Genomic DNA, 16,976 nt, shown 5'->3' on the forward strand with positions numbered 1-16,976 from the left:
TGCTGCTGTTTTGTGGATCTCTCCTTGGAAGCACATAAGCATTTCTAGCTAAGCTTTTCTGGTAGCTAGTGGACCTGCTGAAGCACGCTTTGTATCACCAGTTAATGAGGCTTTCCACATTGGAGTGGCAAGAAGAAGTAGAGTGAACTGGCTCTGATCTGGCCTCAGAAATCTGAAGTTGGAGCTCTGTGAGTTCTTCCGCACTTACATGTACTTTATGCTTTCATCTGTAGGATGGTCATCCTGATGTCTCCTACTTTTCACCTGACTGCTTCCATCCAAGCCAGAAAGGCCATTCTCAGCTTGCCAGGGCTCTCTGGAATGCTCTGGTAAGGTGACAGGCTCTGCATACAACAGTCTTTAGCTAGACCACAAAGATTATGTAATAAACATTGTAATGAAGTCCCAGATAACTCTGTAACGTGGTGATAGGTGCCCAGTGTTTGTTTCTTCTTTCCTAGTCAGATACCCTCAAATTTCTGCCTACCTACAACCTAGAAGCTCTTGCCTCTTAGATTCGGTGGGGAAGGGAGGGGCGCTGAAGGTGCATGATCAGTCAGTCATGATTTCAGCTGTGCAGCTTGAGATCCATTTCACCCATTGTCATGAAAGTTGGGATATTTACTAAGGATGACGTTTCTATGGGCTGATATGAGAAACCACCAAATAAAGAATCGTGACTACATATGCCAATTTAAAATGGATTACTTAAAAGTGTTTTAAATCCTTGTATTGTGAGAGTCTCACTAGGAATTAAAATAGCTTTAATTCAGTATAGCTTTACTACCTTTGAAAATGAATAAAACTTGGTAACAATGAGTCATGAAGATTGGTTACGCAAACTCATTGTGCTTAGGATTGTAGTGCAGTAGGAGTATGCATGCAGTCCGACGCAGTATCTTAGATCCCAAATGGTAACTTCTTTATACTTTGGGGTAATGTCTTAGCTAAAATGATTGCCTGCAATCATCAAGCAGTACCTCTAATTAAATTTTGTTTAATCTTCTACATATAAACAGCCTTTTCTTGGAGCTGCCATCGTGCAACTTAGCAATAAAAACTGAGGGACTCTTAGTGTCTTCTCTTTTATGCAAGAGAACAGAGTTTACAACCTCGCCTTCTGGCAAAAGTCCAAGGTACTTCATGTGCCTGCCAAAATCATCCTGGAGTTTAAGCTGATCCAGCATAGCTCTCCACTTCCCATTTTAAACTTCTTTCTAGAGTTGCTGTTTTGTTGCTCAGTTGCCATGTTCCTTCTGAGGAGCAAAGGCATTTCAGCTTTGGGTAAATCAAGGTCTGTAAATGCAGGCAGTTTAAAAAAAAAATTAAAAAAAAAAACAAAAACTGAAAGGTGTGTTTAGATTCTTTTGGATAGAATTGTTATACAAATGCAAGATGAGCTGAGACAGCTACAAACTTTTGCTTATTTATTTATTTTTGTCCCTCCTAGTTACAGCCTGTAGGCCAGAAAGCTGACTCATTTAACTTCATGGTTGACACTGTCCTCAGCTGCCCGACTCAGGTAAATATCCCCATGTTGTGGAAGATGGGTATCAGGCAGCCGTACATACTTGTGTGGCCTGCAGACAGCAGGGGTTCAATATGTCTGGGGCAAGTTTGCTGAAAACTTTCCTCCTCTGCTTACCTCTGAATGAGCAGGTGCTATCAATGTACCTTCTCTGGTATCCCTCGGCCTTTTATTGTGCAGTGAATGCTGACTGAGAACATGCTGATTTACGTGTTTTCAGTTTTAGCCTAAACAAATGTGCCTTTCTTCATTAATACAGGCTCCATTAGTAGGGGACAAAACCATCTATGCAGTCTGTATGGCCTCTTTTGCAGGGAAGAGAGCACCATATAGTAGTCAATCGTTTATTCCCCTCTGCTGACATAGGTCAAGGTTTCTCCAGACCTTACATCAGTGTCTTTTGAAAGAATTAAACATCCAATAATGTTTAATAATTTGTGGAAAGCTTAAGAGAGGGGAATGTTAAACTGCTAATCAGGATATGGCATATGTCATTTTTGCCATAAGGTGCTAAACAAAAACTTGCTTCTGAATTTTAAAGTAAGGAGCATGGTTACAAAATATAGATACATCTTTTGCAGCTTAGACAATTACTTTTTTGGTGTTTATTGATGTCACTTGCTCTGGATTGTTCCATGTGTTTTTTTCTAATCTCTCTCTCTCTCTTTCTCCTTTTTTTTTTTTTTAATTTCTTCTTTCTCCCAGGCTAAACCCTTCCTGGCAACATATAAAAATAGCAACAACATCAATCCAACTCCAACTGTGGTTCCCACCAGTGAGCCAGCAGAGGTAACTGTTGCACACTTTGCTGCATTTTAGACAAACTATGCAAAATGGTCCCTGTTTGGTGACTGTTCACACATCATCCTGAATTTAGAAATGCAATAACCTATTAACAGTTTTCAGACAGAGAAGTCTATCTTGCATTGCATTGTTTTCTATGTAAATAAAGGTTAAACTCTTCCCAGAAGGCAGACAAAATTAATTGTATCAGTCAGTGCAATTATATTGAAACTTTTCTCTACAGTAAGTCACCCAAGGTGCATCATTAACTCATCCCTAACAGTAGGGGAAGAGAACTTAGGATCCTGAGTACCCAAATGATCTGAGGACTCTTCTTGAGCCACTGTACTTCCATGCTCTCAAGTGTGCTCAACCTGTAGAGGGCAGTCATCTTATTGGATTTGCTGCCAGCTGCAGAGGAGGTGATGGGGATTGGTCCTCCAAAGGATTCACTTTCCATGATGACCGAGCAACTACCACAGGGCAGATTAAACAAACTGCAGAAACAAACTTTGTGTAGGACTTGAGGAAATGGGGCAGTAACTTGCTCGTGACAAATGGTTGCAGGCACGCAGATTTTCTGCGAGGGTTGCTCTGTTTTGGTGATACAAGTATGGTTGGGGATGGCAGTCAAAGTGGACTGGGCTAGCTGGACGTACCAGGGGTCCTCATACCTAACTAAATTAAGAAAATCTCTGTGAGTCTTGAGGGTTGCAAAGAGCAACCGCTAATATGGTTTCAACGAGCCATAGTTTACAATGTTGAAATAGGATTTTTGTCTGTAGAGATAAAATTATAATTTTAATGGGTAATTCTTGCACTTACTGAATCTCAATGGCAATAGCTTTTGAAATGATAAAGTAAAGAAGCAGTAGAGAGAGTAAAAGAACAGCTTCCTCTCTGATCTAAAAATACTCTCAGCTATCCTTTCTAACTTCTGGAAGCATCCTTTAACTAGCTGTTGGATTGTAGAGCCTATTACACATTGTATAGGAGAACAGTCTTTCCCTCACTGTCATCTCTGCATTGTTGCTTACTACCAAAGAGCATGGGCAATATCAGATGCTTTTGCTGGTGAATCAAGATGTTTAGTGATATGTGGTTGACATCGTTTCATTAATGGTGGAATAAACATAATAGCTATGATATCTCCTACAAATGTATGGTAAAATCTAATTATTTAGAGGCTGACAGTTCTGTTTTCTGAAACATCAGAGGGTTCAAATTCTCTTAAAATGTTATGTTCACTGAAACAAGCAATTTTTGAAAGTTTTCAGGAGAAGAATAGGGAGGTACATAGAAAGTAGTAATAATGTAATAGATGAATATAATGTAACTTCTATTTACTTCTGTTTTCTTTGGATTTACATCTGGTATCTCTTTAGACAGTACTTCAGAACTGGAGACCCTACCTCCTAGATCATGGGCAAAATCTCCAGGCTGTAGAGGAGGGAAAAAAATATATTCTTCTTATGGAACTGTTGTTATAAGCAATATTTCTACATGATATGTTTTGGCTTTGATAAAAAAGATGTGTTTTGGCTAGAAAATGTCACCAAAAGTAATTGATCTTTGGACAGCATTCCACAAAGAAGAGGACAGACTGATCTTAGAGGTCTTTTCCCACCTAAAAGATTCTATGATTCTATGACTCTTCAGCTGTATAGGCACCAAAACAAGATCTATTTTTGAATTTGGTTTTGCCCTTTACTGTACAATTAAATGATATATGTATTCCATGTTGTCTTTTAACCACAACGTGACACAATTCGATAAACTGTCATTTCAGAATTGGGGCAGTGACCTGTCTTGTTCAGAACAGACTCCATCCAGTCGTGTCCCAACATCAGGTGAGAGTGAACTCATGAGCTAAAATCCCAAACAGGAAAGATTTCACCTTTTTTTGTTTGTTTGTTTTTGTTTTTTCAAGATCAATAAGATCTTGAAACTGCAAATCCTAGGTAGAAAGTAAACAATGAAAGCTAATATATTTAACTTCAAAGCAGGAAAGTCCATCCTGCCATACGTGACAAGCTTTACAGCACAGCAGGTGTGCTCTCTGTGGATAAATACAATTATGTTTATCAAATCCATATATTATATATAGCAACATGTCAGATTAAAATTGCCTAGGTTGGTTAGCGGCTCAGCAGGTGTGATTTACCTGGCGAGCCGTGTCTGATAGAAAGCACAGTAGCAGTGCTGTTCATAACTGGGAGGTTTTATGGGCAGATTGCTAATGGAAAGTATTGATCTATGACCCAAACCTTAGAAACCCTAAACGTATCTAATCCATTTTCACTCTTTTCCTACATATGAAAAGCTGTTTTAAAGCCTGTATTTCCTTGTTGGTTGAGTACACTGCTGCAAGCAAATGGCAAGAAGCTTTGCCTTTTGCCTTGTGGGTACAAAGAACTTGAGGCTCATTCTCCCTAAAAGTCTGTAAAAATACCATCAGGTTGGAACTAAAGACTTGGACCTTTATTCTGCTATTTATTCTGATAAAAAGTATTTTGAGTCAGTTATCATTAATCATGATTTTTCTCCTACCTCTTTCAGTACATGAGCTACAACCTGCTGACATCAAAGTCATTGGTGCACTGGGAGATTCCCTGACAGTAAGTACTGCGGTATTGCCAGGTTTAGAATGAGAAGAGTAAGTGTTGCTTTCTACCTATACACAGTTGTGTCAGGCAGAAAGCAAATTGCTTTGGCTTGGCAAAGCAAAGCTCATCTACCTGTGCCCCTTTGAGAACAAATAGCCTGAAGGGATCTGAGTGACACTGGCAATTGTGTAATCCAGTAATGAATAATTCAGGCCAGGACAGAAATGGGATCATATTCTCCATTGCACAGAATCTATTCAAGTGTTTTTGAAAAGGAAGAGGTCTCCCTTATAGTAACAGTATTTTCTGACATAAGAACAAGCAAGAGGCATTTTTCATGCAGTAAGAGGTCTTGCTGTAAATTCCTATGGAAATAACTGATAGCTGGCCAAAGTGCTTTTCTCTTGAGATAGTTCATCTCAGTATATCAGAATTTTGCTTTCAGCTGTTGCTTCCTGGATTAGGCACCTTTCAGTTTTAACTATGATGTATGCCATGTATTGAGAAATGCACGCGGGGAAAAAAAAATCATAGAAAAATAAAGGCCCCAGAAGAAGAATAACAGGAAATACTGCAGATCTGTACTTAAGTTTTTTGAGGAAAAAGTTCTGAAATTACACAGCACTACAGAATTGTTCTGGCACGGGATGAAGGCAAATATTGGTGTCAACATGAACTCTAACTCCTGAGCTAAACCTGTGCTCATTCTAGCAGCTTCAGCTCCTGTAGAGTTCAGAAGGAGTTGAATGGACTAGAGCCTTCAAATGGTCAGGCTTATCAACTGGCAGGTGTGCATGTCTTCACCTCCTCATTAACTCTGAAAACTGATTTTGGTGTTCCTGATGTAATCCTGGCTTCCTGCTTACTGAGCTTTGAGCTTTTCTTAGAAGACCTCAGTAATGATCCTGCAACCCTCCCTCCTATCCATGGCTACAACACTTAAAATTGATTGCTTGATTTCCTCCCCCTACTGCACACATCTCTTCTTTAAATTTTCATTCTTCAGTATGTGAAATTTCTCAGAGATCCCTAACAATAAGGGCCAGACTGATGCTTGAGGATTTTGTCTCAACAGCTGAGCAAGGCAATTTTCACACTGCCATTATTCATGCAATTCTTATTGGATGCCATTGCTACAGGAAGGTGTGACATTTTTTGCGGGAAGTAGTACTGGCTGGGGCTGGGGGGAAGGACACAAATATGGTATTTATCACACAAGCTTACACATCCACACATTTGCACACACACAAAAAGTCTATTATAGCCAGCAGCAACACATACTTTGTACTTCATAACCATCCCTGGTGCAGAGGGACTGCAGCAAAGATCTGTCTTGGTCCACTAAGGCACTGATTTCTTCCTCCTGGTGTTTCCCAGAGGAGCCCTGAATGCAGTCAGTATTCAGGGCTGTATTGATACCATGAAGCTGTGGTTTAACCAAGAAAGCAGCTGAGCACAGCACAGTTGCTGCTTCTCCCCTCGTCTCTCTCCCCACCTTATGGGTTGGGGGAGAGAATTGAAAAAGGTTAAAGTGTAAGAACTTGTCTGCTGAAATAAGAACAGTATAATCAGAAAAGAAGGGGGGAAGAATAAATAGAACCCAAGCAAGTGATGCACAAATCAATTGCTCACCACCAGCCAACTGATGCCCAACCATTTCCTGAGCAACAGCAACTCCCCACATATTTATTGTTCAGCATAACATAACATGGTATGGGGCATCACTTTGGCTCATTTGGGTCAGCTGTCCTGGTTACATCCCCTCCCAGCTACCTGCACACACCTAGCAGAAAAGGCCTTGATTCAGTACAATCAATGCTATTTTCACCCTAAAACACAGCACCATACTATCTACTATGAAGCGAATTAACTCTATCCCAGCTGAAATTAGGACACATGTCTTTTTGAGGAGTACAAACTGAAATTAAACCATTAATAAACTATATAACTGCAGGTGCTGACCTTGGTAGAAGTTTTTTTTTCTTTTTTTTTTTTTTCTTTTTTTAAGTTAAATAAGCTTCTTTTCCCAGTCCTGTGAGCACTCAAATCCATCACCAATTTCTTTGTTATGGTGGCTTTTCTTTATACTAAATAATAATAACAGTAAAGCTCACCCTGCAAGAAGACTGTTCTCAGTCTAGATGCAGTTGGAGATTAATGAAACGCTGAGCAATTTTGTCATGTCACTGGCTGGAAATGAATCTGTCCGACTTCCCAGCACCATTGCACAGTGAAAGCAATAGATATGCCAACGCGCTTATCTGTGTTGGCAAAAAAAGAGCCTGCCTACACCTCACTAAGTCTGTGTGTTAGACTAGCAGACTGGGTCTCAGAAGAGTAAAGTGGGTTTTGCACCAAAGATTTGTTTTCTTGGCAGATTAAAAGCCAGCTCCTCTACTGATTTATTTACAGCTAAACTGGCAGGGAATTTTTCATCAGTGTTTTTTCCTGGATTATTAAGTCTCTCAAAATCGGCTTTCTTCAGGAAATGCCAGAATGAAACATTTTCCATTAGAAAAATCCAAACAAATAGAAAGCTGTAGATGTTAATCTGGGTCCCCTAGGGTTGCTGAAACTAATATTAGAGTTGTAGTTCCAAGGCCATATGTCTTTGGCCTTACAGCCTGATGCCCTCTGGCTGGGCTGTATCTCTGATGCTCCAAGGTCTATTGACTAGATGAAATGCTTTTGAATATGAGAAGGCCATGAATTTGAAGTGTAGGAGATGCAGGGCTGACTGGGGGCAGCGTATGTTGGTTAATGAGACCATGGAGCACTTATGCTATAACAGAGATATTGAAGAAAAAAATGTCTGTATGCAGAATAATGTTACCTTCAGCACTTTCATATCACATTGTCTCTCCTACCTAAGCTTGTAGCACCTTTTTCTTCTAGTATTTTATAAATGATTCTTTCCATCATTTCCAGACTGCTGTAGGAGCCCACTCAACTGACCTACAAACAGACTGGAGGGGACTTTCCTGGAGGTAAAAACTCTTCATTTCCTCTCTGGCATTTTTGTCCACAGACTCAGTTAAAAGTGCAGGTCACCTGGTTGAGTAGTTACATACTGAAAAAAAATGGAAATGAAATGTCCCATGCAAAGGGGTGTGCTGACACAGCTGTAGTAGCTAAATTCTACTTCTATCATACCAATTTCTCACTGCTGAGAGTAAATATCGGGGTAGGGTAGGATGCAGAGAGTGATTGATTTTGCTGGCTAAGGACTTGAGGGAATCAGAACTGGAAGAGAAAGGGAGTGATTTTTGTGTTGTTAGTTTTGTGTGCGTTTGCTTGTCTTATTTTTTTTAACCAGACCTGACTGCTACCAGCAGGCTCCTGTGCCCCCATCTGGCAGTACTAGATTATTAATATGAGTAAATTATCTCAACCTCCTACTAGTCCCTCCGGAATTTATTCAAAATATTGCTGCTGTTGTTGTGATTATCTAATACAGTGTCTAACACTAGAGAATCTGAGTGAGTGTGAATTGGCACAAACACGGTGAGAACACCGCATGCACATTCAGTGAATCACACAGACACAGAATTTTCTAGGTTGGAAGAGACCTCAAGGTCATCGAGTCCAACCTCCATCCTAACGCTAACAGCCCTCCACTAAACCATATCCCTAAGCTCTACATCTAAACGGCTTTTGAAGACTTCCAGGGATGGTGACTCCACCACTTCCCTGGGCAGCCTGTTCCAGTGCCTCACAACCCTTTCAGTGAAGAAGTTCTTCCTAACATCTAACCTAAAACTCCCCTGGCTCAACTTAAGCCCATTCCCCCTCGTCCTGTCACCAGGCACGTGGGAGAACAGGCCAACCCCCACCTCGCTACAGCCTCCCTTGAGGTACCTAAAAAGAGCGATAAGGTCACCCCTGAGCCTCCTCTTCTCCAGGCTGAACAAGCCCAGCTCCCTCAGCCGCCCAAAGATACCCCAAATATATTTGATTTGAAGATACCCCAAATATATTTGTGGTTACAAAGTGGGCAATGACATTATATATTAGAGTGGATATGAGCCTCCATGTCCACAGTAGAGTGGAAGGAAACTGCCTATTTCATGTAGGCAAAAGTACGTATGGTAGATAAGCAAGCATATGTTTATTCATCTTTCTTTTCTGCACCCTACCCCCACCCTAAATGTATATGCAAGCATAGACATGTCAGAGGGTCTGACAGAGGTGGTATAAGAAAGTATTGGCTTGTTACAAAGATGTTATTTGAATGGTAGATACAGAGGCTTTTTTTCATAATCAACACTGCAGAATCCTAAATAGGTGGCTAATGAGCATTTAATGCAGTCTCTCTTCTATGCATAACTGCACACAAATGTAATTTCAACAAGGTCACATGGAGCAACATTGGTGAGGAAAAATGCCTTTCTCTGATGGGCATCCCAGCATGTCCATATGAAAAATTATTTCTCCGCTATGCTCAATTCCTAGTTTGGCATAGTTTCTACCTTAGCTGAAACCCTGGTTGATTTAATCTGAAATCTCCTTTCAGTACTTCCCCTGAATTCCTACTTGTCCTGTGGTTTATATTCATAGTCCTGTTTGAGGTTAGTCTTTTTACCTTCCTGGGCTGCTACAGCAACATATGATGACAGCAAGACAGATGGTTGCCGAACTAATCCTACTTTGTGATTCTGTTCTTTCCCTTTGTAGTATCGGAGGTGATGGGACCCTCGAGACCCAAACTACTTTACCTAGTGAGTATCTTGGAAAACTGATGTGAGTGTAAAGCAAGGGAAGTAATTACTCTGAAAGTAGTCCAAGTAGATGCTAGGAAACATCTGGAAATGATCACGCTTTCCTCCCAAACAGTGGGGGGTGCCCATCTGTTGTGGATACGAGCAGTTCATGAGAGTCACAGCTGAAACCCAGACTGACCTTCCTAGCCGTAAAGCTGATTCAGCCCCTCCGCATCACAGGATCTGCATGTGATGGTTGCATCCTTTTGATAAAAATGATGAGGAGTAAATGTGCTGAAGGTGGCAGAAGTTCCTGGCCGATCTGTTCCTTCATTTCATTTTGTGCTTTCCAATGACTGACTGTAATGGCTGTGGGCAAATGAAGAGTTATGAAACAATTAGCGATCCACTTAGAAAAGATTGTTGATAAAGTTGTGGTTTCCTGGTGACTTCTCCCAGAGATTTTGAATTGGTACATCACATTGAAAAAAATCTAAAAATACTATAAATTTCTTGTCGTAGCATTGTGCGTAACTGATTCCTGTAGTTGCCATAGAAACCACTAAGTGGTCAGTGTGACTATAAATTAGAGGGGAATTGGTTCACAGTGGTTCTTCTATTTATACACAATCCGTGCTGTGGAGCAGTTTGAAAATACCTGACATTGTTGGTAATGAGATCTGATATGTAACATGACGAACATCATGTGTAAGGAAAAATAGAAAATACATTTCATTATGTATACAGCACTGTGAGACTCTGCAAAGAGGTTTCAGACAGCACTACAGACATAATAACAATAATAGTTTTCAGGCATCATGCTTCACTGCTGAGGGTTTCACTGAAGCCTGTAAACATGAATATAATTCACTTCTCTGCTATAAATATTATCTTAATGAGAAGCTGGAGGACCAGGAGGTAGAGGACTGTATTTGGAGCATCTGCTGCTGTTACATGAAGGGAAGGAACCATGATTGCTTCAGCATTCATACTCAAGAATGGTGAATTCCCTGGGAGCTGTGTGATTTAAGGCTTGCCAGGCCCTGGCTCCTCAAGGCCACAGGGAGAAATAATTTCGTACTGAAGTCTCCGAGGCAGGTGTGTCTATAGCAACAATGCTGGTTGTACTGTGGATGGTTGAACGTTACGTCTTCTCTTTTTAAGATATCTTGAAAAAATTCAGTCCAAACATCTTTGGCTTTTCCACTGGTAGCAGTAAGGAAACAGCTGGATTCAACGTTGCACAGAAAGGTGCCACTGCACGGTAAGTGCAACTGCGGCCAGGAAAGGGTAAAGCGGGTAGCAGAGAAATGATGGACTGGCAGATTATCTTTGAACTGTATCTTAAGGTTGAGTTAATGCTGATGGTGCTTACTTGTACTGTGCATGTTTCTGTGGTTTGATTACTGATTATATACTTTTAAATTCAGTATTTGGGGATTTAATTTTTAAGTTTTCTAAGTTAGAGACAAACTCCCTTTCTTCATTCGATCTTTGTGCAGGATTTCTGAGTCAGTGCCTTAGTTATGCTTCCTATTCTATTGGTACCTTTTTCTGCCCAGCCTTTGGTATGCAGCTCCTTGCTTCATTTTCAGGCTGTGTTTGTAATGAGAAAAAGTTCATGACCATCTCTCAGTTATTCCTTGATTTCTGGGAAACGTGCCCCAAACTAACAAATAGAGGCCCACTGCTACCCTAACGGCATTAAAAACTATCCTTGGTTTTAGTTCAAAGAGAGTGAGCAGCTGGGAATTGATTCCTCTTCCTTTTTGAAGGAAAACTCTGCTAGTCTGTTACGAACTCAAATATATAAAAGTTTGTATTGCACATGTTTTGCCTGCTCTATGGATACTCACAGAATGTTTCCAAGACTGCCTGTGACACCTCTAACAGTCATTAAATTTACTGCAAGAGAGTTTCAGGGTAGCTAGCAAAGCCTATGCAGCTACTAAATACCTCATGGGTGCCCTGAGCAAAGGCTCAGCACAGTCATTATGGCTCTGGGAGTGCAAATAATGTAGCCACATTTATGTAGCTGCTGGAAATAGGCAGGGCTCAAGCACAGTTGCATCCCAGTATGTCAGGAGCTCAAGTCTCCAGCTGGTGTCTCAGCATGGCTTGTGCTTTGCTCTGTGGGTGTTGCACCCTGCCTACAGCTGAGCTGGGAATCTCCAGCCCAGTGATTCCACAGTGTAAGCAATATCCTCCAGCATTGTGACAGGCTGTAGGAATTGAAGGCCAGGTCAGGAAAGCTGGTTAGGTGCCCAGCTTCTGTGTAAGCACCAGACTCCCCACACACACAACTAGAAAAGGAGTTATGCAGCTAAATGTCTCTGTACATGTGGGCATTCATGTTTTTCTCCAAACAAAATGCATTTAAGTGAGCTCTGAGATGTGTAGAATCCATCCCAGTTGCCCATCACTTGGCAGCCATCCTCACTGAAGCCCTTTTGGATCAGATTATTTGTGCTGCTGATGCTGCTCCATGGTCCTTCTACTTGCTCTTCCGTCTGAAGCATCACTTTCTCTGCACTGATTTCTGCTGCTCCTAAAGGTCCCTGAAGTGAGGAGTGGGAGAGCAAAACGATGATGTGCTTTCAGAGCATGCACCAAAACTGCTTCTGTCCTCTCTCTACAGCAATATGTCAGCCCAAGCACGTGAGTTGGTGGAGCTAATGAGAAGCAGCTCGGTAAGTGGACTGTTCCTTAGAAACATCATGGTTGGATATTTGGGCTGCCCCTCAGCGCTCGCGTGGTCTCTGGGAGATGACTAATTGATGGGACATTCGAGCAGTGATGAGTGCTTTACGGATGAAAGAAAAATCAGTGTCCTTGTCTCTGGTGTGCCAGGGACTAGTCATTACTATGAGGAGATTAAGATTTACCCATGCAAAGCCACACAGGTAGTGTGCAGACACACAGGGCAGAGACTAATCCTCAGGATGGGCTGAATCCCTGCCACGTCACAAGGTTTTTGGGGAACTGGCCAGGGGTCTAGTGTTGGAGACCAACCTTCTGTTGCTGCTGAGGGCTGCAAGGGGCACCCACCAAAAAGGCAGCTCGTTTTTAACAGAGTGCCAGGTGCTGTAGTTTGAGGTTTAGGAGGGAAATATGGGAGAAAGCTGAAGCTATCCTGCTCCAAGCGTGGGCTGAATTTGTCTGAGTGTCTGACTGGGTGTGATTTGTTGCTCCAGAGTATTCCCTGTAAGGGAATTTGAGTGCCTGGTGCTCCTTGGCTACGGCTGAATGGGAAAGGAAGGTACTGCATAAGCAGGATTTGTTAAAGCATGTGTCTCTGTGTGCCAGCACTGCTGATGGATGCTGCATGCTAGCCCCACTGTCAGTTACCAATTGTTTGGCAGAGTGAAGGGAGCTGGCATGGCTCTTCAGTAAAATAGTACATGGCTCTGGGTCTTTGTTGTATTCACTGCTTTTTGCACATCTTTAAAAGGAAGAGGGTTAACTTCGTGCCACACTTTTCCTCTTCATGAAAAGCTTTCTGAGCAAAGTGTTGGTGAAGGAGGAAGATTCGGAGTTATGGGTGATTCCCAGGCCCTTTCTCTATTTGTTGGGATCCTTTCGCAGATGTTTGTTATGTAAATGCACCGCTCTAAAAATAGTTGCCTTTGATTCCTTTCTTTGTACTGAAAGCTACAAAATGTTTTGATGAGATCCAGCTCTCAGCAGCGCCTATTGTTAGCTTGTGGTGACGTGGATGCTGCAGCTGCCCTTATATGAGCTCAGTGAAGTCACCGGCCTCCTGGACTCTTCTATTTTAATCTGCTCTGTTCCCTGGGGCACCCCTCTCCCCTCCTGGCTACAGGGGCAACATTTGCCCAGCTGGCAGGGATCCCCAGCGGCTCCAGTTCCCCAGCTCCCGTAGGTCATTCCAGCATCCCCTCCCAGCACTCTTCGTCCCCACGCTGCCCGCAGCGCTTGGCTGTGGCTGGCAAATGTCCCCTGCCTGTCCCTGACCCGAGGCTGGTATCTATTTCAGCACGCTTGCTGCCACAGACGCACGTCCTGTGCTCAGCCACCCTGACAGTCCTTGTCTGCCGGAGGGGATACCCTTCCAGAAGCCAAGGTGACTTGCAGCTAGGCTAGCAAATAACTCGCACGTAGCCCCAGACAGCCGCTTTTCTGCTGCTGTCTTAACTCAGCGTGCCTCTTTTCTGCTGGGCTGTCTGTACCCTCTGCATTTGCATCTGTAAATGTTACCTCTACATGCCTAAGCGATGGAAACTGAAATCTGTTTATTTTATGTGCCGCTAGGAAATTAACTTCAAGGAGGACTGGAAGCTGATCACTATCCTCGTTGGAGGCAATGACCTGTGTCAATACTGCTTTGATAAGGTTTGTATCTCTGAAGCAGGCATGCTTGTTTGGGCGCTTGGCAGGTGACCAGCCCTGGAAATTTAACCTTTCTCTCCCTCTGTGAGCCAAAGCTCCTCTTGGTTTAAAAAGCACTTAGGACTACTGCTCCTTTCATCTGTATTGTATCAGCAAGAAGTGCACAGCTTTTAATTTTGGGGCACCATAGCTCCTGAGTAATGCATTATTTAAGAACCATCCATCTTCCCCATATTGAACAAAGATATAAACTGAAGAGCTCTTCCAGCTCAGCTGGACAAAGTAATCAAGACAGCGTGGTGTCTTTGGTGTGTTGTTATGGGGACACAAGTGAAGCTTTATTCTGGGAAGTGCCTCCATGTAGTTATTACTGGGGATGCCCATTTCTCACTTCAGAATGACACCAAATGAAATACCATCAGTTTATAGTGAAAAAGATGTCTTACCTCACTGCCAGCAGCCATCCCCTCTGAGAAGGTTCCCATAACACAGGCTATGAGGGCCTGGGCCCCAGCTCATTGAGATAATTGGGGATCGTTCTCTCAGTTATGGTCAGTTTCCTTTAGAGACTGCTATAGGCATTCTTTGGCCCCCATGGCTGCACCTCTATAACTACACTCACAAAGTTGTTTTGACAATGGGTTTTGTGGGGTCTGGCTGCCTTCATATCAGTTTCCCCAGACTGGAAGTTTAAAAACAAAAACAAAAACAAAGCACCAACAACAAAAAAGCAAACCCAACAAACCGTGAAATGTATTGCTCTGATCGTAATGTGGTCTGGGTCCCATAAAAGACAACATGAAATCTGAAGATGTTGTTTATGGAGTGATTAATCAGGGAAAGACTCTGCTCACAACTATTCTATACCTCTGGATTTTCTGCAGAGATTAAGTGAATACATTAGTGCCATGGAAATACAAGCACTATCAACCTCTGTGCACGTGGCCATAAACCTCTTGATCCAAAAATATATCTGCCATCAGAAGGAGAAAGGAGCACTGAGTTGGTATATCTTCCCATGGGACACCTCGCTACTAGACAGTCTGTGGACTCAGCTGTTCAGATAAAACAGTTAAACTTCTTAGTTACTAAATGAAAACTGATCCAATTTTATTTTGATTTTTTTAATTACACAGGAAACCTATTCAGTGCAAAACTATGTAAAGCACCTCCAAGACGCTCTGGATGTTTTCTACGATGAGGTAAACTTTTAAGATACCCTAGCAAGCTATGTTCCTGGCAAGCACCCTGGTGTTTTTCCTCAGCTCTGATAGACTTGCAGTGATTATGTTTCATACGAGGTTATCTTCCAAATAGCTGGAGCCATAATGCAGCACTAAGGAGCAACCTAACAACTTGTGTTAGACAATACCCTGGGACAGTGGGCTGCAGTTTTAGGAAAAATGTGTTGCATGGTGTTTTTGCCATGGACCGAGCATATCCCAGCCTTACTGCTGGTTCTGCTGGCTAAACCAACTGTGCAAAGTTTCATTTACCCTAGAGAAAATGAAAATGCCCCAGGGAGTGAAGCAGCATTTCAGCTAGCTTGTGCTAGCTGCCAGGGATTTTTTGGCTGACATCCACTATACGTCTCCTTCCCGCTCCCTTTATACATTACCCTTGCGCATGCCATTGGTTGCAGCCAGTGGAGTTTGCACTGACTCACTGACCTGCGGATGGCACTTGGTTCTCGCTTTGTAGTGGTATCATGTTCTCTGACTCGGTATGTCTGTTTATTATAATCCCTGCAGCTTCCAAGAGTCTTTGTCAACATGGTGGAGATACTGGAGATTTCTGGGCTGCGTCAGATCGCAGCAAGCTCTTCAGAGTGCGCTCTGACAGCAATGTAAGTGAGCAGAACAGGTCTTCACCTTTAAAGTGCTTGGATTTTTTTTATGTTTTTTTTTTTTTTTTGGTGTGTTTTTCTTTTCTGATCAGTCCAAACTGCCACTACAGTAAGATAGCCACACTGAGCTTTCTGAGCCATTTTTATTGCTGCCCTTAGATGAGTAACACCAGTTCGCATTGACTTTCTATTACTTCTTCCAATACTTCAGCTAAAAGGCATGCACCTGTAGATTGCAGTCAGTCGTCGCTTTTCTTAGCTCTAAGGCAGCATATCACAGCATAAATCACTATACAATTGCCATAGCACTGCACTTCAAAGCCATTTTCACCTAGCTGTTCACTGCTCAACAGCTCAGGCTGACATCCCTGACGCCTCTCTTTGCATTCAGTGCTGCATCACCTGTGGTGCAGGCTGGGCTGCAGTGCACAATGCATGACCAAGAGTTCCTTTTCCCACCAAATGGAGGAAGCCAAAATCTCAAAGACAACTGAGGGAATAGATTTAGAAATTAGCAGCACCTTCAGAGGAGTCAGCACAGACATAAAAAGGATGTTTAGTCTAGCAGAGTAAGGTGTAACAGACCAGTGGTTGGAAGCTGGTGCCTACTGAATTCAAATGAAGTAAGGCACGGATTTTTAATAATAGAGTTGACAAACTGCTAGAACACACTAGAGGGGAAATTAGTGAATTGACTGTCTTGCTTGATGTTTTCATATTAATGCTAGGCACCTTCTTAGAGGATGTATTTCAGTGAATTACAGGTTATTACCTCTTGGTCTAGGGGTAACAGAATGAAACAAAGTAGTCTGAGGAGTCAGATCATGTGAACAATTTATCTTTTTTACCTTTAAACCCCCAGATTTCTGAAATTCTGCTGGATTCATTATGTAGTGTTATTTTTTTCACTGGAAAACATGATATGCTGCTAATGTGTGACATAAGTGCGTTTACCTGATTATTAAGAGTTGTGAGTCTTGCATCTCTTACTGTCTGTGACAAGTGTTCCCTGAAAACTAATTCAATAAGAACTTTTTTTCTGAAGTATCTGTCCTTCCGTAAGTCAACAAGGAGGATCTCTCTCTGCATGTAAACTTTGAGCAGTTATTCTGAGATTCTTGAACAGACACATTGCTGAAACACTGCATATACTACTCTGGGTT

The 16,976-nt window shown here is 42.2% G+C and overlaps 1 protein-coding gene across 11 annotated transcripts in view; it reads left to right on the forward strand.

The window, feature by feature from the left end:
- Nucleotides 1–16,976, forward strand: part of PLB1 (phospholipase B1) — an 89,986-nt gene that overhangs the window by 65,579 nt on the left and 7,431 nt on the right. For all 11 annotated transcript variants that reach the window (XM_084514843.1, XM_084514847.1, XM_084514844.1 and 8 more), the window contains 12 exons: nt 234–329; nt 1,451–1,522; nt 2,234–2,317; nt 4,101–4,161; nt 4,871–4,929; nt 7,846–7,904; nt 9,592–9,635; nt 10,782–10,881; nt 12,256–12,307; nt 13,890–13,970; nt 15,104–15,169; nt 15,719–15,813. In XM_084514843.1, coding sequence (XP_084370969.1) covers nt 234–329; nt 1,451–1,522; nt 2,234–2,317; nt 4,101–4,161; nt 4,871–4,929; nt 7,846–7,904; nt 9,592–9,635; nt 10,782–10,881; nt 12,256–12,307; nt 13,890–13,970; nt 15,104–15,169; nt 15,719–15,813 — 869 coding nt within the window. The remainder of the gene's footprint in view (nt 1–233; nt 330–1,450; nt 1,523–2,233; nt 2,318–4,100; nt 4,162–4,870; nt 4,930–7,845; nt 7,905–9,591; nt 9,636–10,781; nt 10,882–12,255; nt 12,308–13,889; nt 13,971–15,103; nt 15,170–15,718; nt 15,814–16,976) is intronic.

This window comes from Aythya ferina (genome assembly GCF_964211825.1).
Source record: "Aythya ferina genome assembly, chromosome: 3".
Classification (NCBI taxonomy): Eukaryota; Metazoa; Chordata; class Aves; order Anseriformes; family Anatidae; genus Aythya; species Aythya ferina.